The sequence below is a fragment of the Narcine bancroftii genome, chromosome 3, assembly GCF_036971445.1.
Source record: "Narcine bancroftii isolate sNarBan1 chromosome 3, sNarBan1.hap1, whole genome shotgun sequence".
Classification (NCBI taxonomy): domain Eukaryota; kingdom Metazoa; phylum Chordata; class Chondrichthyes; order Torpediniformes; family Narcinidae; genus Narcine; species Narcine bancroftii.
The window spans coordinates 361,619,241-361,645,260 of NC_091471.1; the positions used below are offsets into that span (position 1 = coordinate 361,619,241).

A 26,020-nucleotide genomic window follows, 5' to 3' on the forward strand; every position below is an offset into this window, starting at 1 on the left:
GATGGGTGTATTTGGGCAGCGTGGGGTTGTGGACTGAAAGGACCCGTTACCGTGCTGATCTCTAAGCTAAAATTAAAATTTGAAAATCCAGTTTCAAAATGGATGTAAATGCATTCCCTAAATTTAAGATACTCTCTGAGAGCAAATTGTGAGTTTATGGGATCAAGATCTATATCTTGGACAATGTTCCAACAATTATTATGAACTTTGTCTCAGTTTAAATAGGTAGTATTCATTGAGCAAGAATAAAATAAATCTCATTTTATTCACAGAGCTGTGCAGAAATGAGTTTGTTCCAGCCTTAAATAATCTTTGATTTTAACCTTGCAGCTTGTCCAAAGCATTTGGAGAGAGTTACCGAGTGGGGAGTGGTTACCATGGTCTGGCAGTGAAAGTATTCTGCTTTTGGGATTTTAAAGTGACTCAAAAACACTCAGTGGAGTTAAATTATGAGGACATTAGCACCCAACTAAAGGTGAGTTTCTCACTATGTAACTTCACAAGGTGTTTTGCAGATAATGCCTACTGTTAGATGTTGGTGCTATCAAATGTGAGAATTGTATCCACATCTGACTTAACCTGATGGTGAACAGCATATGATTCTTCACCTGTCTTACTTGGTTATTTCCCTTCACTGCGTTTTTTTTTAAATCAAGGCTTCAGCAAGGTTTGGTCCAGAAGGGACTAGGTGGTAATTGACCGCATAAGTGGAGACATTTCAAATCCACATTTTGTTTCCAACCATTCTCTCTTGCACGTCAATAGTTCTGTCATGGAGAGAGCACACTGTTCCTTGTTGAGCATATAAAGTACAACCTATCCTGGACCCACAACAGCACCTCATTAGAGAGGAAGGTATTGCACCGTAAGAAGGTTGAGGAAGGCAAGATTACCAGCCCCCATCTTGACAACATCTTAAAGGAGCACAATTGAGAGGATCCTATCTGGCTGCATCATTGTGTGGTATGGTAGCTGCAAAGCAATGGACCAGAAGCCAATACAGCCGATCATCAAATCGGTTGATAAAAATCATTGGGGTGTCTCTATTGATGACATTTACCCACAGTGTTGCTTAAATAGGGCTCAAAGAATTGTAGAGGACCCTTTCCATCCAGCACACAGTACTTCTGACCCACTACCATCAAAGGAGTACAGGAACATAAAATCAGGACTGCCAGGCTGGGAAATAGCTTCTTCCTGCAGGTTGTGAACAGTATCCTGTAACTGAGTAAATAATCCCAAAATACTGAGATATATTTATTTTAAATTATATTCTTATGTACATGTCTGATCATTTGCTGTATGTGTTTGTGTGCACCATGATCCAGAGAAATGCTGTTCCGTGTGGATGTGTATGTACAATCAGATGATAATAAACTTGAAGTTATCATGTCACACCTCTGGTTTAGAACTGCATGAATGTAAGAAAAATGGAGATACACGAGAGACTGTAAATGCTGGCATCTGGCAGAGCACATGACCTACTGGAGGAAGTCAGCAGGTCAAGGGGCTCAGTAGGAGGAAAGGAATTGTCAATGTTTCGGGTTAGAACCTTCAATTTTGACATTGCTTTTTCTTCCAACGATGCCCCCTGAGATCCTCCAGAAGATTGTGCGTTGCTTCACTTACCAGAAACTTGTTTGTCTATTTTTAATTTCAGTGTCAGAATGAGGTAGAAATTTAAATCAAAATGATAAGTCATCTGATTGTTTAAATACACACTGACGAAATGGCATTCTCTGGTCCTCAGCATGAAACATACCACACATGCAGGCAAACAATACACATGTAGGACAAGTTTTCATTTGTACAAAATAAATACTGTTTCACGAATAGGAGTCTCAGATGGTTAGTCGGAGCAGTTCATTTTGGTCGTTCAGCATTCCCACTGCCTGCCACTCTTTCTCAGTGGTGCAGGCTCTGATACTCCTGTGTCTCTTTCCCGAAGGGAGCAGCTAGCTCAAAGATGCTGTACACAGGTTGGAAAGGGTCCTCTATGATCTTGCACACCCTCTTCAGACAACGATCTCAGTAGTTCATGTCGATGAAGGGGAGGGAGGCTCCAATGATCCTCTCTGCCACTCTCCTGGTCCTGTGGATTGACCTCCAATCCATTTCTCTGCAGCAACCTGTACTGCATGTGACGCAGCCAGCCAGGACGCTCTCAATAGAGCTCCTTTAGAAGGTTGACATAACCGGTAGCCTTGCCCGCTTCAGTCTTCTAAAAGACTGTCATGCCAACCTAAGATTAATAATCAAAAGGTAAGGACTTCAAATCAGCGATTTGGAAAAAGAATTTGTTAAAATGGAAACTGCATTGGTCTCAATTTAAAGCACCTAATTAAAATGATGGGTTTTTTTCTTCTTATTTCTCCATCAGGAATTTCTTACTGAGCATAATTTCCGTGCTGCACATTTGAGTATTTTACAACGGTTTGTTAATCTGTCTGTTCACTTTCTGGGCTGGCTGCTGTCCTTGGGAAGTGCTGCAGGCTGTAGTGTTGGAATCTATTATTACTCCAAGAAGGTGCTGAAGGTGAGACCTCCTGCTGAATAATAAGTTAAGAAGCTTGTTATTAATAAATATCTAATTATAATTGATAAACATTTAATTTAGAGGGTGGTGGTGGAGAACCAATTTATCTACCTAATCGAAGCATTTCCTGATTTTAAAATTTTTTTTGCAGGTTCTGTGTTAGTTGTGGCATTAGATAGTGAAGTTCATTTCAAAAAAAATCCATGGTACCTGGCACCTATCAGGATTGGTAGATGCCAGATAGTGAATTTTACGGTTGCTTGACTTTGCGTGTTGCGTGGATTGGTGAACTAATGGCGAAGCACGCCAATTTAAAATTCCATAATTTATTTTCTGCGATTTCTATTTATTTTGCTGGCTGCCAGTTGCTTGAATTCCGCTTTACTGGTTTACTGTATTGTTGTAGTTAATTCCACGTTCATGTTTGGTTAATCACCGATACTAACCTTGATGATCAACTTGTGTAGAGAGGGCAGAGACGATTTACAAGGATGTTGCCAGATCTTGAGAAACTGTGTTACAGGGAAAGGTTAAACAGGTTAGGACTTTATTTTCTGGAGCGTCGGAGAAAGAGGGGGAGATTTGATAGAGATGTACAAAATTATGAGGAGTAAATCAGCTTTTTCCACTGAGGTTGAGTGAGACAAGAACAGGAGGACATTGGTTAAGGATGAAAAGGGAAATGATTACAAGGAATATTAAGGGAACATCCGCATGCAGAGAGTGGTGAGATGTGGGACGAGGCGCTAGTGGAAGTGTTGCATTCAGGCTGCATTTTGACATGCAAGAATAGTTTGGATTGGTATTAATATTTCTTTTGCTCCAAGATCTAGCCCTGTGAACTCATGGCAATGATGACACAGAAATATGCAATGTGAGCTTCTCTGGAATCTGATGGAGACAATCTCATATAAGTGGTTCCACACTCACATTGTACTGTCAGTACTTTTATAATTGTTTGCTTGCTGAATGAACTTTTTTTATTTGCACATAGTTATTTGTATAGAGCACTTTATTTAAATTTCTGGTTGGACGCTAATTGCATTTCATTGGCTTTGTGTTATACTTGGCACAATGACAATAAAGTTGAATCTAATCTTTTTAAAAAAACAACTAACGTGTGCATTTTTCCTTTAAAACAAATTTTAAAATTGCATTTCCTGATGCATAAAGATAAATTGTGATTTGGAGCTGTGATAATGCAATGGCTGTAGAGATACTCCACCCTACTGGTATAACAGATGGAGATGCTTTCCCACTGGCCAGTTTAGTGGTGGTTATAATCTCTTGGTGCCTGCCACATTGACCACCGGGGCTGATATCACCTCAAACCGTGCATCTTGGCGCCTCACAGTTCGGCGGGCAGCAACCTCCTTTGAAGAAGACCGCAGAGCCCACCTCACTGACAAAAGGCAAAGGAGGAAAAACCCAACACCCATCCCCAACCCACCAATTTTCCGCTGCAACCGTGTCTGCCTGTCCCGCATCGGACTTGTCAGCCACAAACGAGCCTGCAGCTGACGTGGACATTTACCCCCTCCATAAATCTTCGTCCGCGAAGCCAAGCCAAAGAAAAAAAAAGATAATCTGTTAATAAAAGCCCTGTATTAGTATAATGGTCCACGTCTATGGCATATCAGGAACATTTTTTTGGAACATAGCCCCTTGTAATGCAGGTGTTGCTTCCACATGTGAATGTAAAATTTCAACATCTAAACAATGGAAAATTAGTTATCCAAGTTTCAGAGGTCAATCTCTATCCATAAAAACAGAAATAACCTTTTGGTGTTTTTTTGTTGTTGCACGAGCTGTTCTGATCCCAGAGCTTAATAACATACTTTTTTTTAAGGATTATTCAGAAAATATCCAACAGGGAATGTCTGAAAAACAAGCAGAAAGAAGTTTGCTAACACTTCCTGTGCTTGTGTCAGCTATCAACTTTATTATGCCATATATCTACAACTTGTTTGGATTACTGGAGAAATATGACTTTCCACAGCAAAGAATATATGTTTCAATTACCAGGTAAGATGCTTTGTGCATTTTCAAATGAAATACACGAAATTTTCCCCACCAAACACGATGAGCATTTGGGTTTTGGCTTGGCTGAGCAATGCAGACTATTCTTTCTTTCATTTTCAATATTTTTATTAACATCAAAAATCACAGAAATGTAAGAATATCTGTTAAAAGTCAGAAAGATGCATTACACTTAAATCATGTCATTTCATCAAAGTTGCCCCTCATTTTTATCAAACAAATTGATTTGTATTAATATTTTATTATAAAAAAGAAAATCTAAACCCACTACCAAGAAAGAAGCTGTTTGGCCAGAAAAAAGAAAGACTGTGATAAATTATCTAATTCGTCAACGATTCTCCCTTCATAACAAATCAAAGATTATGAAAGTATTTCAAAAAGAGTCCCCACAGTGTTTGAAAATTTGAATTTGTCGGAAATTGAGCATCTTCTCCAAATTTAGATATGACATCACGTAGCCACTGAGCATGAACAGGAAGACCAACGTCCCTCCATCTGAGCAATGCTACCCACCTAGCCATAAGAGAAATAAAAGCTAATGCAGACAGATCAGATGCTGTTAAAGTTACGTCACTCTCTCCAACAATACCGAATACAGCAGTTAAGGGATTAGGTTTAAAATCAACTTTTAAAAGCGCAGAGAAAGTTTGAAATACTTTGTTCCAATATCTCCAAACCATATGAATTAATGAAGCAGGGTTGAGGAAAGTATGGAGATGAGATGCTTAGAAAAGTGGGCTGAAAAATGGCAGATGGAATTTAATGCTGATAAGTGTGAGGTGCTTCATTTTGGTAAGAAGAATCCGAATAGGACATACGTGGTAAATGGGAGAGCATTGAGGAATACAGAAGAGCAGAAAGATTTAGGAGTAACGGTACATCGTTCCCTGAAGGTAGAAACTCACGTGAATAGGGTGGTGAAGAAGGCTTTTAGTATGCTGGCCTTTATCAATCATTGCATGGAATATAGGAGTTGGGAGGTGATGTTGAGATTGTATAAGACGTTGGTGCGGCCTCATTTGGAGTTCTGTGTGCAGTTCTGGTCGCCTAATTATAGGAAGGATATAAACAGAGTGGAGAGAGTGCAGAGAAGGTTGACCAGAATGTTACCTGGGTTTAAGCATCTAGAGTATAGGGAGAGATTGGACAGATTAGGTCTTTATTCTTTGGAGCGTAGAAGGTTGAGAGGGGATTTGATAGAAGTATTTAAGATTATGAAAGGGATAGACAGAGTGGATGTGGATAGACTATTTCCGTTAAGAGGAGGAAAGATTAAAACAAGAGGACATGAGTTAAGAATAAGGGGCAGAGGTTTAGAGGTAACATGAGGGGGAACTTCTTGACTCAGAGAGTGGTAGCCGTGTGGAATGAGCTTCCGGGAGAAATAGTGGCGGCGGAGTCAATTGTATTATTTAAGAAAAGGTTGGACAGGTCTATGGATGAGAAGAAGATGGAGGGTTATGGGCATTGTGCAGGGAGGTGGGACTAGAGAGGGGTGTTTGGTTCGGTGCGGACTAGAAGGGCCTAATGGCCTGTTCCCGTGCTGTAATTGTTATGTTATGATGAAAACACCATTGTTGAATGCGGTTAAGATTTTATTTTATTGGATTTTGAGAGAATCGAAGAAAAGTGTAGGAAAATGGTGCAAAGCTTGAAAGATCAGCCATTGGAGCACATGTGATGACCTGTATTAGTTTCTTATGTACTTGCAACTTCTCGGTAGAAAAGCATGATATTCATCCTGCATGCTTAAAATGTGGAGTACACCAGCTGAAGATGGGGTGTCCCGAACCACAATGATGACCCATTTCATTGCACAGTATGAAGCTATGGATGTGGTTCTTTGTTGAAGTTTGCTGGAAAAACACAGCCCCGTATAGGAACTGAATGGTAACCAATATTTCAGGCCTGAGCCCTTCATCAACTTATGAGCAAAAACCAGACAGGTGCCTGAAAACAAAGGAGGGAAGAAAGGGGTGAGGAGAGAGGAAGGGGCAGGGGGCAGAGCGCAGACTAACGGGAAAGAGTTCTAAGGTAGACGTGGGTGAGAGGGTAATAGAGAAAAAAAGCTGAGAAGTGATAGGAGGAAGGGGGTGGCTCTGAATGGAGAGGGAAGGGTGGGGAGCTGGAGGAACGGAGACAGGGATATGGAAAGACAGTGACTCTGAGGAGGGGTTTAACAGAAACTGGAGAACTCAGTGCTAATGTAGTCTGGCTGGAGAGTTCCCAGGTGAAATATTAGCAATTTGCGGGTAGCCTCAGTTTGGCAGAGCATGAGACCAGGTATAGAATGTCGGTGTGGAATTGAAATGGTTGGCCGCTAGGAGGTCCCTGTTATTTTAGAAGACAGAGTGGAGACGCTCAATGAAACAATCTCCCAGTTTGCGTTCAATCTCTCCAGTGTAGAGGAGGCCACGACAGGAGCACTGGATGCAGTAGATGACACCCAAGGTCTGTTATTCCCATAGGCAGTTCGATACTGCACAACATTCAATAGTCACAAATTTAAAGGGGATTGAAGAAAATAGCTCCTTTCTGTGGAGTCAATCACAGAAAAATAAATCCCTGAATATCATTAATGTTCAAGGCCTTTTAATCAAACTTAGCTTTGGCGTATCAGACCCTAAGAGCCACATTCTTACCCTTGATCAGATGGTTATAGGTTGAAGCCTCATTCCAGAGACATGTATGGATAATCTAAGCTCCTATTTCAGTGAAAAGTGTTGATCTGCTGGAAGTATTTGTCTTGACGTGCTACTCAAAGATGCAGAAATATGATTGAAAGAAGGGCGAGAGAGTTCTCCTGAGGTCCTGGCCAACATTTGTCCACACCAACTTTGTGAAGCAAATTGTTTAGTCCCTTTACATTGTCCCTCTCTTTGGTGTTGAGCCATGTGGAAATCAACTGCTGCATTGTCATACAGTAGACTTGTCAACTGAGATTTTCTGCAAGGTGCTTTTACAAAAAACGTTTATCTGTTATTTAAGGATTTTTCAGTAATTAAGCTTGATATTGTACAGATTAATAAATAAGGAGCCACATATTGTATGTCCACAGCACACAAATCCACTGTTACCTAGAAACCACTGCAGAATGAGTACCTTGTAAACAAGTCTGAGGCTCTGCCTGAAGGGTGGGTATTGAGATGGCAAATACACAGTAGTTGCCATTTCCATCTCTTTTGCCTTGAATGTAAACAAGAGAGGCCTAAATTTCATGTCCCCAGTGAAAAGATGGTTAATTTTCTTGCTTCTGATATGTAATTTTGTTTCAATACAGAAACCTGATATTGAAGATGGCCATCATAGGAACACTGTGCTCCCTCTGGATATATGGAAATATCACAACAATAACAGAAATACCAGTAAGTTTGCTTAAAAAGAGCTGAATTAGAATTTCTTACACCATCCATTCCCCAAAACCTTCAATTATTTTAATAACCTTTTCATTAAACATTATTACTTTTCTTCTCTGGCTTGGCTTCGCGGATGAAGATTTATGGAGGGGGTAAAATGTCCACGTCAGCTGCAGGCTCGTTTGTGGCTGACAAGTCCGATGCGGGACAGGCAGACACGGTTGCAGGGGAAAATTGGTTGGTTGGGGTTGGATGTTGGGTTTTTCCTCCTTTGCCTTTTGTTTATTACTTTTATTGAAGTACTAAAGGATACACATGATATTTCTACAATAAATCATTCAGATTTTCTGCTCTAGAAATCGCCTCGATCTTTTGTGACATGGCAAATATGCCTTTATTAACAAATTGCATTGAAACATGGTGGTTCTTCACCAACGAGCCTACAGCAGACGTGAACATACCCCTCCATAAATCTTCGTCCGCGAAGCCAAGCCAAAGAAAGAAGAAATTTTTAACCATTGCCCCGTGGAGGTCTGTTTACAGTGTCATTGTTGACTTTCAGTTTGCATTCTTCTCTTTATTTCAATCCAAGTCTTTTACACGGCATTGGTGTCCAAAACAGGAACTTTGTTACTAAAGTGATATTTTAGTCACAATATTTTGTGAATATGGATCAATTTTAGCCTTAGAGGGAATTGAGTTACATGAGGATTGGGTTCATGGACTCACTGTCATTGACTGGCAATGCAGGTAGAGGTCAAGGATTTTTTGGTCAGGATCAGTGCTCTTTTGTTTGCGTGACATTTTGGTTCAAGCTCTATCTGTGTCTTGCTTTGAGGTTTCTGGTGTCTGATGAACACTTCCATTCGAAGGATCTTTTGTGGTGACACAGCACAGTTGGCCTTGGGTTAATCGTCTAATTATCTCTTGGATTTTATTTGAGGGTATTATAAAACCTGCAGTGTCAATTTGTGTCTCATGCAAAGCATTTTTCTTTCTTATTTTTGTTTTAGTGTTGGGAAACGTTTGTCGGACAAGAGCTATACCGCTTGGTGTTGGTTGATTTTGTTTTCATTATCCTGGAAACAATATTTGGAGAATACATCTGGAGGTATGTTTTGCAAGAGGACTTTCTACCTGTGTGTTCCAATATTTACTTAATGTTCTCAAACCCGCAGAAGTTTTAAACCAGCTGTGACATCAAAGACTTTGCTTTTAGCGTGAAGTGTTTTTCCTTCCATTCAAATGTATCTTGCCTTTGGCAGTATCATCTAATTATATGAATATATGAAGGAGCTTCCGTTGGTGTCATACACATTGTCTCAGTGTTGAATGACGGAGTGTTTTCCCTGCACAATTCGCATACATTTAGTCCCTGACTTATGACTGTAATGGGAACCGAAGGATTGATTGTAACTCTGGTTTAGTTGTAAGTCAGAAATGGGGACCTCGGGCTGCCGACAGGGAATGGGGAGCAGGGACTTTGGGCTGCCACTGGGAGTGGGAGCCACTGTATATAGTACTTTTAATACAAAATACGTTCTTGTACAATAGTTTTAATGAAGATTTTTTAAATTTGGTCGTACGTGCGGGTGGACGTAACTCACGTAGGTCCGAAGTCGAATTTAACCAGAATTTAAATTAATCAGGTGCTTGTAGAATCTGAGTGTTTCCTCCCCACATACAGCACAGTAACGGGCCTTTTCAAGCCACAAGCCCATGTTGACCAATCACAGTCAATTGCCCTACAACCCCAGTATGTATTGAAGGGTAGGAAGAAGCTGAAGCACCCACAGGAAGGATGTGCAAACTCTTTACAGATAGAGCTGGATTCGAACCCCGGTCTCTGGTGCTGTAACAGCATTACCATGGTGCTTATTCATTTAAGAAAGTGGAGGGTTGAGTTTGTTGTGTCAGAGTAGCTTGATGGAAAATTACCTTCTAGTTAGAATTCACTTCCTTACTCCTGAGGAAGGGATGCTCTGAATCTGACTCGGTGCTCTTTTAGAGTAGGTGTCGAATCTCATTTCTATAACATCGCAGAGCTGAAAGCAATTGATGTTTGAAATAACAATCATTTAATATCCAGCATCCCTCGCAAAGTCTTAATAAGATTGGCTTACTTCTGGTTATTTCTGGAGGTAACTTGTCAAAGATCCCTTAGCACTTCAAAGTCCCTGAAATGCTAGCAGGAGTTTAGCTTTCTGTTGTCTTGCTGGTGGGGTGGTAGGTGAGAATAAGGGGGATTCTATGTTTGTTGTGTTTGGGGGCAGGGGGGCCAGGACAGATGAGTAGTAAATGGAGATGTGGGCAAGGGCTGAGCTGATGGTAGAGGAAGGAAAGCCACATTTGTCATACTCCTTCTGTTTTGATCACAGTCTTAGTATACAGTAAAGGTTTGAGCTTGTGGAGCTGTTCTAGTGAACCGGTGCGGACTCGAAAGGCCAACATGGCCTGTTTCCGCTCCGTAAATGGTTATGCGTAGAAGATAAAATGGCTCAAACTAGTTCATCAATGATGTCATTTTAATTAATTTTCCCTCATTCAATTTCCAGGGTAGTTTGCTTTAAACTGCTGAAGAGGAAAAGAAAGCCTGAGTTTGACATTGCCAGGAATGTGTTGGGCTTGATCTATGGGCAGACACTCACATGGTAATTACATGTCTGGTTATGTTGCACTGATGTTGTAATCTGATAGCGCAATCTGCTGGTCCACTTCCATTCACGATCAAATGTATTGTCTGAGTACGTTCTTAACATCATGTACATCCCTGAGATTCTTCATCCTGTAGATCAATGGGCAACAGGGCCTGCTGGTGTGACAGTACATCAGACACAGCAGGTTTTTAGCGATTGCTGCACTGTTGGCTGGAGATGTGTGGAATCCCTGTTATTACCCAGAATTTGTGCAATTCCAGTTTGAGATAAGTGGTGCTACTGTAAATAACTTGCTGTCATTCACTGACTAAACCACAAATGAAAAATTGCTGGGTTGTGGCGAGCATTTATTTTCCCGAAGCATTGGAATAGTTTATCTCATTATTTTTGCTTTGCTCCTTATGGATGCATTTCCCACGTAGAGTAGGTGACTGCACTTCACCAAGTACTGCGTGGGCTATAAAACTCTTTGAGACGTTTTACAAGACATTCTAAGGTCATAAATTCTCTCTTTAGTTGTCTGAGGTATTTTTAAAAAAAGCCAATTTGCTTTTGCAATCAAAAGGTGGGGGATGGGGGTGTGAAATGTTGATGTCAGAGGGAAAAGTTAACAAGATTATGATCATGTGTCCTTAAATTCTTATTTTGGTTTTGCAGGATTGGACTGTTGTTTGTACCCTTGATGCCAGCAGTGCAAATAATCAAATTTATTATTATTTTCTACATTAAAAAGGTAATTTCATTTACAAAATTGACTTATTTGCCCAGTTTTAGAAATTGTTATGTTATTTTATTCTGTTGAAAAGCTGCTTGTGTCTGCAGTTGTCTGCAGTCGGACTTCTGAGCCATAGGGTTGAACGTTGAGGAGAGTTGAGTACAAAATTTCATGCTGCCACCCTGGGCAATGTCCAACCAAGACCCTGTCAACTCTCTCCCAGGCGGATACAAATGATCCTGTGGCATTGTTTCACTTCAGAGCAAAGGAGCTGGGTTTTTAATTTTTTTTTTTAATTTAGACAGGCAGCACAATTAACCAACAACTCCGGTACATTTTGAACAGTGGGGGGAAACCCACACGCAGATATGGGAAGAGCGTACAAACCCCTTAGAGTCAGTGCAGGATTCAAACCAGCGTGCTGCCTGGTTAATTTATCCCCCTGTGTTCTAAAATTGAAGTCCTCTGATCAGCATCTTTGGGAGATTCCTCTGTACAGATTGGCTGGTGTATTTCCTATGTCACGAGGCGGAAGAGTATTTGCACTTCAAAACTTGAAAGTCATCTTGGGCAGAAAAACCGCTTTAGGACTGAAGATATTTGTTTCTCTTTTGTATGCCAAGACTGTAAGATTTTTTGCACGAGGCATCGTTATTGAATGAAGATCTACCGGGACCAAGGCCTGAAGAGGGCGCACAAAATGAGTGAACCGGTGCGGACTCGAAAGGCCTGTTTCCGCTCCGTAAATGGTTATATGGATATTTCACTTACGCCATTATTTATATCACTGGTCTGCTTGTTTTAAGTGGGAACCAATGCTTGGCAGTATTTGTGCAAGTAAGATCCTGAGGGATCTTGATAGATGGGGGTGGAGAGGACTTTTCTCTCATGGTGGGATCAAGAACAAAGGGTCACTGTGGATAAATAAGGGAATATCCATGCAGAGATGAGGTGAATGTTTTTTTTTTCCCCCCCTAAAGAGGGTTTGGAGCACTCATTCTCAAAGATATTTGAATATATTTAAAGTAGAGGCTGATAGTTACTGGGAGCAAAAAGTTAACATGAATGGATAGGGTAGCGAGATTGGATCAATCAGCTATGACTTCATTAAAGTTGAGATTAGAATAAGATCAACTATGATCTCATTAAATCACAGAGCAGTCTGGTCAGCCATCTGACCTACTCCAGTGCCTCATTCACATGTACGTAATTTTTATACTCTCAGAAGTTTTCAGCAATCAGAACTTGCTCATGTCACCACACAGAAGATTAACATATGGGGTACATTGTACTTGAATTAATAAAGTTATTTGGATCTATTTCAGTTCAGTTTGATGATCAACTGTCAGCCCCCATGCAAACTCTGGCACGCATCTCATATGATGACAATCTTTATTAGTCTTCTGTGCTTTCCTTCATTCCTTGGAGCTACATTTGCTCATGTCTACACAGTATGGTGGTAAGTAAAACTTCATAAAAGCAAAAACCTAAGGAAGTGATGATTTTTTTAAAAAATGGACGAGGAAACGATTCATTTTTGGTGGTGCAGAGTCTTGATGGCAACTTTAGGAATAGAGCAGGAAAATAGTTCAGCATGGTCTAGATGGGCTGAAGGGCCTCTTTCTGTACTAGTGTGTTCTATGGTTCTCCGTCATCACTGCAATCGTCCCAACAATTTAAGGTTTTTCCGCTTCTGAGCTGACAGTGTAAGAGCTGCCTTATGATTTTATTTTATCATGGAAATTGACCAGGAAAGATTTGTTTAGGCACCTGCCTAAGGTGGTTCTCAACCTTTTTCTTTCCACTCACACACCACTTTTAAGTATTCCCTACACCATAGGTGCTCTGTGATTAGTAAGGATTGCTTCAGGTGGCATGTGGGTGGAAAGAAAAGGTTTGAAAACCACTGCTTTAATCGTGATTAATTGGCTCGTTATGTGCATGGTTTCGTAACTCCAGAGGAAATGGGCCAATGGCCATTTTTCTCAAGCAAAATATTTCAGTGACATCTGGGTCTAGAGCAGTGGTTCTCAACCTTCCCATTCACAGACCACCTTAAGCGATCCCTTACTTATCACAGCACAAATGGCATACGGATCACTTAAGGTGGTCTGTGAGTGGAAATAAAAAGGTTGAGAACCACTGATCTAGATACTGTGCTGTTAGTCCTAGTTCATGTTGAATGGACTTTTCTGACAAATCTCCAGCAATGTTCACCCTGATTTTCCTCACAGATAATTTATTACATCCATTTATTATGATTTTACATTCAGCATGGTAAAACTGCTATTTGGCCCACAAGCGAGTGCCACCCAATGTGCCTAAACTTTCCCCCCGCCCCAGTATGTTCTGATTGGTGAGAGGAAACTGGAGCACTTGGAAGACACCCATAGAGAGAACGTACAAACTCCTTACAGATAGCGCTGGATTTGAACTCCAGTCCTGGTCACTGACACTGTAACAGTGTTGCGCTAACCGTGCCATCCAACTTGTAGAACTCGAGTTCAAAGTTCAGATTTATTGTCACAGTACATGTATGACATCACCTACAGCCCTGAGATTCTTTTCCATTGCAGGGGAGCCAGGCAGAATTTCTACTTAATACTTCTATGTGATGAGCTGGTCAAATAAAGGTTCTGCCATTTAGCTGCAAGCATTATCTGAACTAATTTTGCCTACTCTTTATTTTTAAATTAGTGTAAAGCCATCACAAATGTGTGGTCCCTTCCGGACGCTCGTTAGTATGTCTGATTCTGCAAAGATTTGGCTGCATCAGCTGGAACAAGAAGAGTCTAAATTTATCTGGTTTCCTTGGATTCACAAATACTTGGTGGAAAATCCTTTCCTCTTCCTCGTCGCATCAGGCATCCTCCTGTAAGTCTGCATTTCTGATAAGTTCACTATTATTAAATCTGTTTTTCACATGAACTAGTAAAAGTGTTTTCAGAAGTAACAAGTAAAAGTGGAGCCTCGTGTAGATAGGGTGGTGAAGAAGGCTTTGGATATGTTGGCCCTTATAAGTCAAAGCATAGAATATAGGAGCTGGGAGGTGATGTTGTTCAAGGCATTGGTGAGGCCAAGTTTGGAGTGTCGTATGCAGTTCTGGTCCCCAAATTATAGGAAGGATATCAATAAGGTTGCGAGGGTGCAGTATCTCGAATACAAAGATTGAGGAGACTGGCTCTTTATTGATTGGAGTGTAGAAGGTTGAGGGGGGATTTGATAGAGGTATTTTAAATTACGAGGGGGATAGATAGAGTAAATGTGAATAGGCTCTTCCCCTTGAGGGTAGGTGAGATTAGAACGAGGGGCCATAAGTTAAGGGTTAGGGGCAAAAGTTTAGAAGTAACGTGAGAGGGAGCTTCTTCACTCAGAGAGTGGTGGCTGAGTGGAATGACCTTACGGAAGAGGTGGTTGGAGCAGGGTCAATTTGTCAGTACTTGTGTCCAGAATGAGGGCAACTCAATACCAGATACAAGATCCTGTGCAGTTTGATGTGATGCAACAACTACGTTGTAATAATCTTCACAAAAGTGGGCATGATAAACTGAAGAGTTCCTCGAGTTTATGATTTTTAATGATCCCCAGAGTGCAACAAAATTATTTGAAGACCCACACTTAATTTTTTTTTTTAATTTTGGAGATGCAGCACGGTGTGATAGATCCTTTAGACCCACGAGTCAGTGTCATGCAAATACACCAATTAATCTAACCATCTTGTATGTTTTTGGAGAATGGGAGGAAACCAGAGTATCCAGAAGAAACCTACATGGATTACAGAGAGCACCAGATTTGAGCACTGGCGCTGTAATAGCATTGTGCTAACCGCTACACTAACCTTGCCTGTTAAGTAGTAGAAGAGTAAAATCCCTGGTATCTGGCACCTATGGGGATTGGTAGATGCCGGATTAGTGAATTTTCTGGTTGCCTGAAACTAACTGCTAGGGGGTGCCAATTTTAAACTTTCATATTTTCAACAATTTATTTTGAATAATTTTTTATTTTTGCTGGTTGCTTGAGGCTGGCAATTGCTTGAATTCGGGATAACAGGATATTTATTCTATTACATTATTTTACCTTTTCCAACTCCCGCCTATTCTCAGATAACAGCCATCTTCACAGAACACAACTATTGGTTATTTAAAGGTACTTGCCAAGGTTAACTTGAGAATGATTAGTTTTATTAAGGGCTATGATAAATAGAATTCCTGCATTAATTTTTTTTTATTCAAGCAGTAATTAAGAAAAAAGTATGAATTAAACTATAGTAATCTGAGCAGAAAGCCAAATATAGTAAAAACCCCTGGTATCTGACACCCAAGAGGATTTGTAGAAGCCAGATGTGAATTTTCCAGTTGCTTGAGACTGCGTGGTGAGGAAACTAACTGCTGGGGGGTGGGAGATGGAAATTTTAAACTTTAGTATTTTTCACCTACTTTCTTTTTGCTGGATGCTTGAATTCCAGATAACAGGGATTTTACTGTGCCAACAGAAAAAGTCTAATCAAAGGTGATTCTGATTTTGGACTCTGCCAGTAAATAAATGAAGATATTCAGTTTCTTCTACTACATTGGCTTGTATCCAATGACATAATTTCCACACATTTACTGAAGAGTTGTCTTGTCAATTCACAATGTAGCATTTTCGTTTTCTCTTACAGTATTGTGATTTATTTCCACTGGCAAGTACTAGATGGCCAAAGGAAGATAATTAAATTATTAAATGAACAAATTAGAAACGTGAGTATCTGAAATTTCAGAAACTTTGTACATTTTATTGCTCTATTCATCTTGTTAATGCAAATTAACACCTTCAGGAAATAGTGATTTATTTTAGATGGGTGGTTGGTGAATGAACCAGGCAATTTAAGTAGAATGCAAATTGAAGAGTAATGTCAAAAATTACTCTCAATATATATTTTAGAGCTTAAAGTTCTTGCCTAAATCATGAAATAGGTCATATTGCTATATTTATATACTGCTATATTAGTGGAGAAAGACATTTCAAAGTCTTCAAATATTTATGGAATACTTTTGTGATAGTCATTGGATGACCATTTTATTTTTTGTTCAAATTGCCTTGGGATACAAAATGTCATGAATGTCCCAGCTATTTAATGGGAGCCTTCCAATTAGTTCCACTCCTGAATCTGTACCCTTAGCCCTGAATATTTTTTTTCTAGTTGAGGACAGATCCAGTTTCTTTTTGGAAAATTCTGTTTGCATCTACTTCCCCCACTCCCTCCCCCCACCCCCCATCCCTTCCCCTTCAGACTGTGCATCATGGCTCATTGAATTCCCTCCTTCTTGCCATTTTGCTCCTCAGCCAAATTTATTCCTGATAAATTACATCCATTTGGGAATTGTTTCAATGTTTAGTTTTTTTTTGTGCTGGGCATTCACAATTGGGAATAATAGCTTGCACCAGCAGGTGTAGTAAAAACAATCTGGAGAAACTCAGCAGGTCAAACAGTATCCTTTGTAGAGCAAAGGTAAAGATACATAACTGAATGTTGTGAGAATGAAAAACTTGGAGGCTGCTTTCCATGCTTTACTCAACTTAATTGTACAGTTAGAATTTAGATTTATTTAGAACAATTAAGAATAACTTTGCAATATTACATTCTTCCCTCCTAAAAATACTAGCAGTATCAAGCTACACTTTACGGGACTACTCCCATCCATATCGATTGGGAGGTTTTGGTACATGGCTGGATCTCCCTAGTTCATCTTCCTCCTCCTCCAGTACTGGTACCACCAGATTTCTTTTATCTTCTGCCACAATAGGAGATGTGAGGATTGCCTCGGCTTCTCTTTAACTTTTCCAACTCCTTGAAGAAATCATCTAATGATTCTCCCACCGCCTGGTAGCCAGTAAATGTCTGGCAAAAACCTCATTGGGAGTCTTCATATATAAAATGTCCAACTTAGAGATAACGGAGTCAAAATTTTCACATCTTTCTCAGTATTCCAAAACGTTGCAACTCACAGCCTAATAGTACTTGTTCGGTATCTTGTCCCCATAGTCAGTGACGTATTTCATGAAAATTGTACGCCAGTGTCGCCCACTCCTCGACAGCTTTCAGAGTGCTGGGGTCGATGTCCAAGGACATGGGCCTCCATGCCGTTTCCATGCTTGCCAATTATGTTGAGTAAAGTGTGAGAATGAAAATCTTGATGGCTGCTTTCCAAACTTCACTCAACTTAAATTTACAGTTACAGTCAGAATTATTTAGAACAATTAAGAATAACTTTGTAATATTACGCTGACATTTCAGGGTTGAGCTGATGAAAGGCTCAATCCCAAAGCGTTGGTTCTGTATTTTAATATTTGCTATATATTGTTTGACCTGCTGAGTTTCTCCAGCTTTGTGTGTTTTTACTTCAACCATGGGGTCTGCAGACTTTCGTGTTTTACTTCTACCATCAGCTGCAAGTTGTAACGATGTATAAATTGCAAAGAATTGCTCCACATTGTTAAATCACTGGCATTGACTGGCTTGAAAAGGGAGTTTCAACACACATTTGAAATATTCTGGATTTAATCTTCAGCGTGCCTCATTTCTCTCAACATTCTACATTTTGAGCTGATTTTCTGATTGCAGTTTTTTGGTGAGCTGTGTAAGTTGTGAGGTGCTGCGCGAACATAATGCACAAATTGTTTATTTTTTTTACAGGAGGGGGACGACAAAAAATTTCTCATTGACAAACTTAAAGATTTCAACAAAAAGAAATTTAAACCACAGAGAAGGCAAATGCAAGAGTAAACTGAGGTATCTAGATTTTTTTTCTGAACCATTTCTCGCTTTGAATAGAATCCTAGTTCCAAAGCTCAGAAACAAGTCTAGAGGACCAACTCCTAATGCCCATCTATATTAATCCTATTCACCAGCACTTGGTCAATACCCTTTTGTGCTCTGCAATGCAAGTGCTTGTCTCGTTTTTAACTCGAGAGCAACTATCTGAATTTGCTTTGAAAGCTGGGGTTTGTCACCACCCTTTTACACAAAGCATTTCTGAACCAAGCAGGTGTTTAAATCCCATCTCTCCAGCCAAACTGCTTCCCCGCCCATGTTTCTGTATTTTCCGCTGAGACATCACCATCAATGATCAGCTCTTCTGAGTTTCTGTTCAGCATGGTTAGTGCAATTCTGTTCCGTCACCAGCGATCGGGATTCAAATCCTGCGCTGTCTGTAAGGAGTTCTTACGTTCTGTGCCTGGGTGGGTTTAACCTGGGATTGGGGGGGTGGCTCCAGTTTCCTCCCACCCTTTAAAAGAAATTGGAGGTTGTAGGTCAATAAATAGCAATTGGATGGTGTGGGCCAAAGTGGCCTGTTATTGTCTAAGTGTCATATATTCCTCCAACTCAATTTGTTATTCTACAGCTGTGTTTCTATAATGATCATTAGTTGCTATTTATTTCCATTTGTGTTTGCAGTTCATGTTATACAGAACCTTTAGTTTTGTTCAATTATTGTTTTTGTAATCTCTAGCCTGATTTACTTTCAACATGCTAGTTCTTCCCGCCGTAATATGTTTATCATTTTCCATATCATGTTCCTAAACAAATCTGTATGTCATCATGCAGGCTAGAGCTCTTTTTCAGTTCACAATTATCTGCTACCTCATAGCTGAGTAACTTCCCCATTGATTATTCCTTGTTTCTTTCCATCATTTATGTAACCTAATGGGTTTATTTCACTCATTATTAGATTGATGCCCCTGTAAAGGATAAACTATCTTCGAGGAAGGCCATGCTCAGATGGGATTAAGAATTGATCTGTTGCCTGGAGGAGCACATTGTGCATGTAACTGAAGACATTGAAATGCAACCTGCTTGCAAAAGGGATTCTTGCATCTAACAGAGAGATATCTCTTTATCCCTACCTGAGCATTCTTCAGACATGCTGCATCACCCATTCAACAAACTTGTACTTTTGCTGTATATTTTGGAACTACAGAAAGCAGAATTCCTCCGAGAGGATTATGACCAGTTTTGTTTCTTGCAGCATTTTCATATCTCCATCATGGAAGAGTTTCATCCTGACGCTTGTTGGAAGGGAGCTGGAGATTCCCACTGGTGGTGTAATTAACATAGACAGTACAAAAACTAGGAAAGCGGTGACAACCTGACTGAGAATTGGAAAGTAATGCCTAGGATGTTTTTTAAACTTGGTTACTCCTCATCTGCACTTTACCATTGATTCCACTTCTGTCTAAAGCAAAAATAATACATTTTACCAATGCAAGTAGCACAAATTTACCTCAACCATGTGGTGGTTCCTTTTGCAGAAATATGCATAAATTTTACTTCTTATCTACTCTTCAGCAGCCCCTCAGGATTGAGGAGGACTTGCTTTCGTTCTGGGTGTGTGGGATTTGTGGTGACTTATCAGGCCTTTCCACTGAATACTTTGTAAGATAATCCCATTCTTCTGCTGTTTCAAAGCAGGCTCTTTCAAATTGCTATGCAAAATGGGGTTAACTGGGCAACCCAGTCAAAGCTCAACCAAATCCACCTCAGAGGTGGTCAGGAAACCCAGTAAAACAATTTGAAATGGGGAAAATGGCCGACCCGGTTACTCTGGTGACCTCAGCCCTTATCTGTGTGTGTCACAGGGAAACCTCTGGCTGGCTCAATGCAGGTTGCTTTCATGGTGCTGCCTCAACAGGGCGCTGCCACGAACAGGTGGGGTTGCTGGTGCAACATGCTGCTCTGGTTCGAGGCGACAGCTCAATGCCCGTCTTTCTTACCCATAATCCCTGTCGCCGCTGGAACCGCTCTGGGGCTGGCGATTTAACAGGTAGGTTAGGCTGCTCTATGAAAGGTGCATCCTACCCACGTGACACAGCAATCGCATCCGGGTCCCAGGAGGGCTACCTGGGTGCTGCAATTTGAAAGCATCTTCTGACAGGCTCTGACTGAGAATTTGCATCTGAGTAAAGTTCCAAATTAAGCTGATTAATAAGTACTAACATTAGTAGATTCTCCCCCAAAAACTCTGGATCCAGAGTGTTTCCCTGAAAGTGCATTATGCTTCACCTAGTATCAGTGGCAAAATCTTTGCTAGGATTCTCCTAAATAAAATAATACCTAGTGTCACGGAGAATGTTCTCCCAGAATCACAGTGCGGCTTTCGCGCAAACAGAAGAAATCAGTGGTGATCCAACTGCACGAAAACCAACAAGGTCGGATCAGATACAGCAATGAGCTCTCTGAACCCTTCTCCATTAACAATGGCGTGAAGCAAGGCTGTGTTCTCGCACCAACCCTCTTTTCAATCTTCTTCAGCATGATGCTGAACCAAGCCATGAAAGACCTCAACAATGAAGACGCTGTTTACATCTGGTACCGCACGGATGGCAGTCTCTTCGATCTGAGGCGCCTGCAAGCTCACACCAAGACACAAGAGCAACTTGTCCGTGAACTACTCTTTGCAGACGATGCCGCTTTAGTTGCCCATTCAGAGCCAGCTCTTCAGCGCTTGACGTCCTGTTTTGTGGAAACTGCCAAAATATTTGGCCTGGAAGTCAGCCTGAAGAAAACTGAGGTCCTCCATCAGCCAGCTCCCCACCATGACTACCAGCCCCCCCCCATCTCCATCGGGCACACAAAACTCAAAACGGTCAACCAGTTTACCTATCTCAGCTGCACCATTTCATCGGATGCAAGGATCGACAACGAGATAGACAACAGACTCGCCAAGGCAAATAGCGCCTTTGGAAGACTACACAAAAAAGTCTGGAAAAACAACCAACTGAAAAACCTCAAAGATAAGCGTATACAGAGCCGTTGTCCTACCCACACTCCTGTTGGGCTCCGAATCATGGGTCCTCTACCGGCATCACCGACAGATCCTAGAACGCTTCCACCAGCATTGTCTCCGCTGCACTCTCAATATTCATTAGAGCGACTTCATCCCTAACATCGAAGTACTCGAGATGGCAGAGGCCGACAGCATCGAATCCACGCTGCTGAAGACCCAACTGCGCTGGGTAGGTCACGTCTCCAGAATGGAGGACCATCGCCTTCCCAAGATCGTGCTCTATGGCGAGCTCTCCACTGGCCACCGTGACAGAGGTGCACCAAAGAAGAGGTACAAGGACTGCCTAAAGAAGTCTCTTGGTGCCTGCCCCATTGACCACCACCAGTGGGCTGATCTCGCCTCCAACCGTGCATCTTGGTGCCTCACAGTTCGGCGGGCAGCAACCTCCTTTGAAGAAGACCGCAGAGCCCACCTCACTGACAAAAGAAAAAGGAGGAAAAACCCAACACCCAACCCCCAACCCACCAATTTTCCCTTGCAACCGCTGCAACCGTGCCTGCCTGTCCCGCATCGGATTTGTCAGCCACCAACGAGCCTGCAGCTGACGTGGACATACCCCTCCATAAATCTTCATCCGCGAAGCCAAGCCAAAGAAGACGTATCAGTGGGAATTAACAAATATGTGGTGCTAATATTACATTTATTACATTGGTTTTCAGCTGTACATGGCTTAAACAGCTCAGTGGAATACTTGCATCAGCTCTAAAACAACGGCAGTCTTTTTGAGCATGAAATAATGTTTAATAGAACTTGATCTCTGAACCAAAATGGCACCAACAGAGTGTCAGAGCCCCATGTGGGCAAATCAGGTGATGAATGTTTTTTTTAAACTTGTGACATCATCAGCTCTGCAAAAAAGTTCTGTTACAGGATCATTTTGGTTAACGGAACTTCAGATAAGGGGAAACGTACTGTATTTTGGTTTACAATTCATTTTTTTAAAAAAACCTTACAACTATTCAAGCTCACTTATATAAAAAAAATACTAAACATGTAGCATAATGAATTTATCTGAACTTTTGCCAGTATTTCTACTGTATTTGTAATCTGGAGTGCTCACATAAAAGGGAACGAGGATAAAATACTGTTGCAATGCACTGAGGGACATCTTAACATAATCTGCAGTAAACTTCTTCGCTTAAACTTCTAAAGTGAAATACTGACTACTTGATGAACATTGGGAGGGCAGATCTGCCAGATAGCCAATGCAGCAGTCTACAACTGATGAAAATTATACTAGATTTATAGAACCACTTCTATAAAACTTCAATGTGCTCACGTCTTGTATTGAAATCCAAAACAACTCTCATTGATTGTGCACATTTCAGAACCAAATTATCGCGGAAGCTCTTCCCTTCATCGTGTTATCATCTCCTGAACGATAAGTTTAAGTGAATGATTAACAATATATTGCTTACCATGCATCTGAGCCGATGAATGAAAACTTTATTTTAGAGTATTCTGAATTGTCCTTGTAAATAATGTACAGTTGCACACTTCGAAATTAGGTTCTGCCATCGATATGTTTTTTTTAATAAAGTATCAATTAGTGAATTGTAATTGGCCACAGAAGAGGACGTGTACATAATACCACTATTTTAAACTTGTGACTGGCTGCAAAAAAATATATTTGCAAGAGATTCAAAATGTTTTGTATTCCTTTAGAATCATTTAGTCACTAATTAGACTGGACAATTTTTCTTTAACCCTAAAGGTTTGCTTTCTGAAAAAGAAAAATCAGGGATATGATTGACAACTTCAAGCTGAACACAAAGATAATTTCAGATTTGCTGCATCACGTAGGAAGTTGGAGAATTTGTATTGAATTTAGCAGGTTTAATCACAAAGCAATGTTGAGATATTGTGCGAGTTCAACTGACCTGAAGATGTTTTGCTGCTAAATTTTTAGTTGTTCTCAGCATCTGATGCCTCTCATGTCAGTGTCCAACAATAGTTGGCCAGCATTGATGGATTCCAGTTGCCCCTACACCACTTTTCCATTGTGACACTGTCCTGGTGAAACCATGTTCATCGCTGACTGCGCCAAGATCAGCAGGGAAGACGTCCAAGTGCGAAATTTCAATGACACGTTGCATTTCATGGTTTTGTCTGCTCGAAGTAGACTTAAAATATGATAAGAAATCACAAAAATCGGTTACATCTTTTAAAAAAAAGTACGTGATAGGAAAATTCTGAGGTGATTTTCATGGTCAGCCAAAAGTTTTTAGGAAGCAAAATCTTCATGGTCCAGTGTTATTTTGGGCTCTGTAATTATTGTGTACAAGTGTAGAATCTTCAATTGTTTGTAGCTACATTGTTCTATATTTATATGTATTTATAGCAAAGCCAAAACAATAGTCTTGTCACCTCAGAATGTAATTAAATTTTAACAAGAAATTTTAACCCAGTCTCAAGTTTGGTTCAATGAACTTTAAAATCAGTCCACCATGTAAAATGATTAAATGCAACTGAGGTAAAACCTTTTATACTAAAATAAACTGTTATTAAAATGTACTAAAACTTTGTTTGTAGGTTGTCTTGTATTTAATATCATTTAAAGTGCCATAAATTCATTAAAATGTGTGGAGGTGCATTTGTAATAGGGACATTTAGTGAGAAAAGTAGAGGGTTGTGGTGTGAGGTAGGAAAGGATTAGATTGTTGTGCAGCAGGTTTGCACCACATCATGGGCCAAAGGGTCTGCAATTCTGATGAAAAGTTCTGTTTTTTTTACTATAAAAGCATTCAGGATCCTTCCTTCTTGTATGCGATTTAATTGCCAGTCTTTTGCACAATGTCTCGGAAAAGATGGAAGGCGTGACCAATGATTTAGAAAGTAATAATCTTTTGAATGAAATCTCCTTAAATCCATTTCTAAATTTTCACCTCATTTTTGTTGTCGTCGTGGAGAAACCCAAAAATCCCTTGGTGTTTGCAGGACTTGCCAACGATCTCCGAGATGCCTGTAAAATAAGTACCAGAGAGATTATATTATTAACATGAGCACTAAATTGACCTGAAACATTTACTTTGTGTCTCTCCTTTGCCTCTGTGTTTATTAGTATCCTGCCTTTTACTTTTGAAGTGAGTTGTTAAGGTATGATCAATGAAGCTCTTGCTTTTCCACTGTTAAAAGTCATTGCAGTGAACAGCCAAAACCGTATTCACCAATTAGAAATGATGCAAAATCATATTGAGAGAGGAAAATCTATTCAATCACTTTCTCCTGTTCATTCGGCTTTTATTTTTCAACGTCAGTTCTTCCCCGCCGCCCCCCCCATATTTTCACGGCTGGGACACACTTGGCTAATCCCAATATTTTTGTCCTCAACCATCAATTGCAAATAAATGTTGTGCCCTTGGTTCCTATTCATCAGAACCATTCTGCTGAAAAAGGGCCTATTCTTTTTCTTTCTTATGTTAACATCACTCATCTGATGCTTTTATAATGGAGGCATCAGTTGAGAAAAATGAGAAATCTATCGGCTTTTTTTGAAAAAAAAATCTCTGAATTTCTCTGCTGTAAATAAATTTGGTACTTGGAATTTGGAATTCTTGATTCCATCAAAAGGCATGTTGTAGTGATGAGGATCAGGGAGGAGCAGCAGCAGTGATTTGTGGAAGGTTATTGTGCAAGATGTCATTGATAACATGTTTGAGGATGTACAGCAAAGTTTTTACTTGGGCATCTCTGCCTTTGAAGACCTGCCAGAGGAATGCAGGTGCAGAAGTGAGGTGGATGTTGTGGAAAGTGGCCGAGAATGAAGGGAGGGAAGTTCATTGCATCAAACTCATCTACATGGTGAGCCTGGAACAAATTTAACATCTGCATGACCCAAACACAAGTATGTTTTGTAAGCAGGATTTTGTAACCCACAAAGTTCTGAGGCATAACTTGGTAATCAAGTTATATTCTTTGCATATATTATTAAACAGTGTACAAATGTACATTCCAAAAATTTAAAACAAAAAGATTAGCCCAGCAGTACTGGTTGAACCAGCTGATGAAACCATTTCAATTCTAAAGGCCTCACTTCTCTGCTCTCAGGAAAAGAGCACATTGAAATTCACTCCATTACAATAGTTTTACAAAGTCAAATAAAGGCATAATAAGAAATGGATGCAGAAGTGGGTAGCATGGTTGGCATACCAGTTATAGCAATGCCAGTGATCGGGACTAGGGTTCGAATCCCACGCTGTCTGCAAGGAATTTGTACATTCTCCCCATGTCGGTGTAGGTTTTCCCCAGGGGCTCTGGTTTCCTCCCACTATTTGAAATATACCCGGGGGTGTCGGTTAATTGGGTGTAAATTGGGCGGCATGGACTCATGGGTCCTGTTACCATGCTGTAGGTCTAAATTTTTAAAAAAATAAAAATGGGTCCAGTAATGATCTCAGCTTGCTCTGACATTTAATAAGTCGCTGGCTGATCCAGCATCTTTTTCTGCCAATCTCCCGTCCACTGATCCCACAGGAGAAACAGAGACCAGGGATGTGAATGTGAAAGAGATTCTATGAGAGAAGACAAATGGCTTACTTGCATGTACCTCTCAATAATAACTACCCAGCCATTATTTAGATGTTCTTTCAAGAGTCACCAGAGTTCAATAATCTTTTGGTCTTTATGAAGAGGTGCCAATCCGACAATTTACGTGACATTGAATTTTTAAATTAATCTTATAGAGATACAGCATGGTAATAGGTCCTCCTGGCCCACGAGCACGTACTGCTCAAATGTACCCATGTGACCAATTAACCTACTAACCCCATAAGTCTTGGAATGTGGAAGGAAACCCCCACAGACACGGGAAGAACAAACAACCTCCTTACAGACAATGACAGATTCAAACCTGGTCACTGGCGCTGTAATAACGCTGTGCTCATGACGTT

The 26,020-nt window shown here is 40.5% G+C and overlaps 1 protein-coding gene across 2 annotated transcripts in view; it reads left to right on the top strand.

Annotated features, from left to right (window-relative positions):
• LOC138759508 (transmembrane channel-like protein 6) overlaps positions 1–26,020 on the top strand; it is an 86,253-nt gene that overhangs the window by 50,109 nt on the left and 10,124 nt on the right. Inside the window, exons 11-22 of one of the 2 annotated variants that reach the window (XM_069930043.1) lie at positions 331–475; positions 2,381–2,536; positions 4,386–4,561; positions 7,857–7,941; positions 8,946–9,043; positions 10,488–10,583; positions 11,247–11,322; positions 12,630–12,763; positions 14,002–14,178; positions 15,965–16,043; positions 17,981–18,076; positions 19,017–23,654. In XM_069930043.1, coding sequence (XP_069786144.1) covers positions 331–475; positions 2,381–2,536; positions 4,386–4,561; positions 7,857–7,941; positions 8,946–9,043; positions 10,488–10,583; positions 11,247–11,322; positions 12,630–12,763; positions 14,002–14,178; positions 15,965–16,043; positions 17,981–18,070 — 1,312 coding nt within the window. In that variant the 3' untranslated portion in view covers positions 18,071–18,076; positions 19,017–23,654. Of the gene's footprint in view, positions 1–330; positions 476–2,380; positions 2,537–4,385; positions 4,562–7,856; positions 7,942–8,945; positions 9,044–10,487; positions 10,584–11,246; positions 11,323–12,629; positions 12,764–14,001; positions 14,179–15,964; positions 16,044–17,980; positions 18,077–19,016; positions 23,655–26,020 lie in introns of those variants that run through there. The other variant, XM_069930044.1, reaches the window with a different exon arrangement.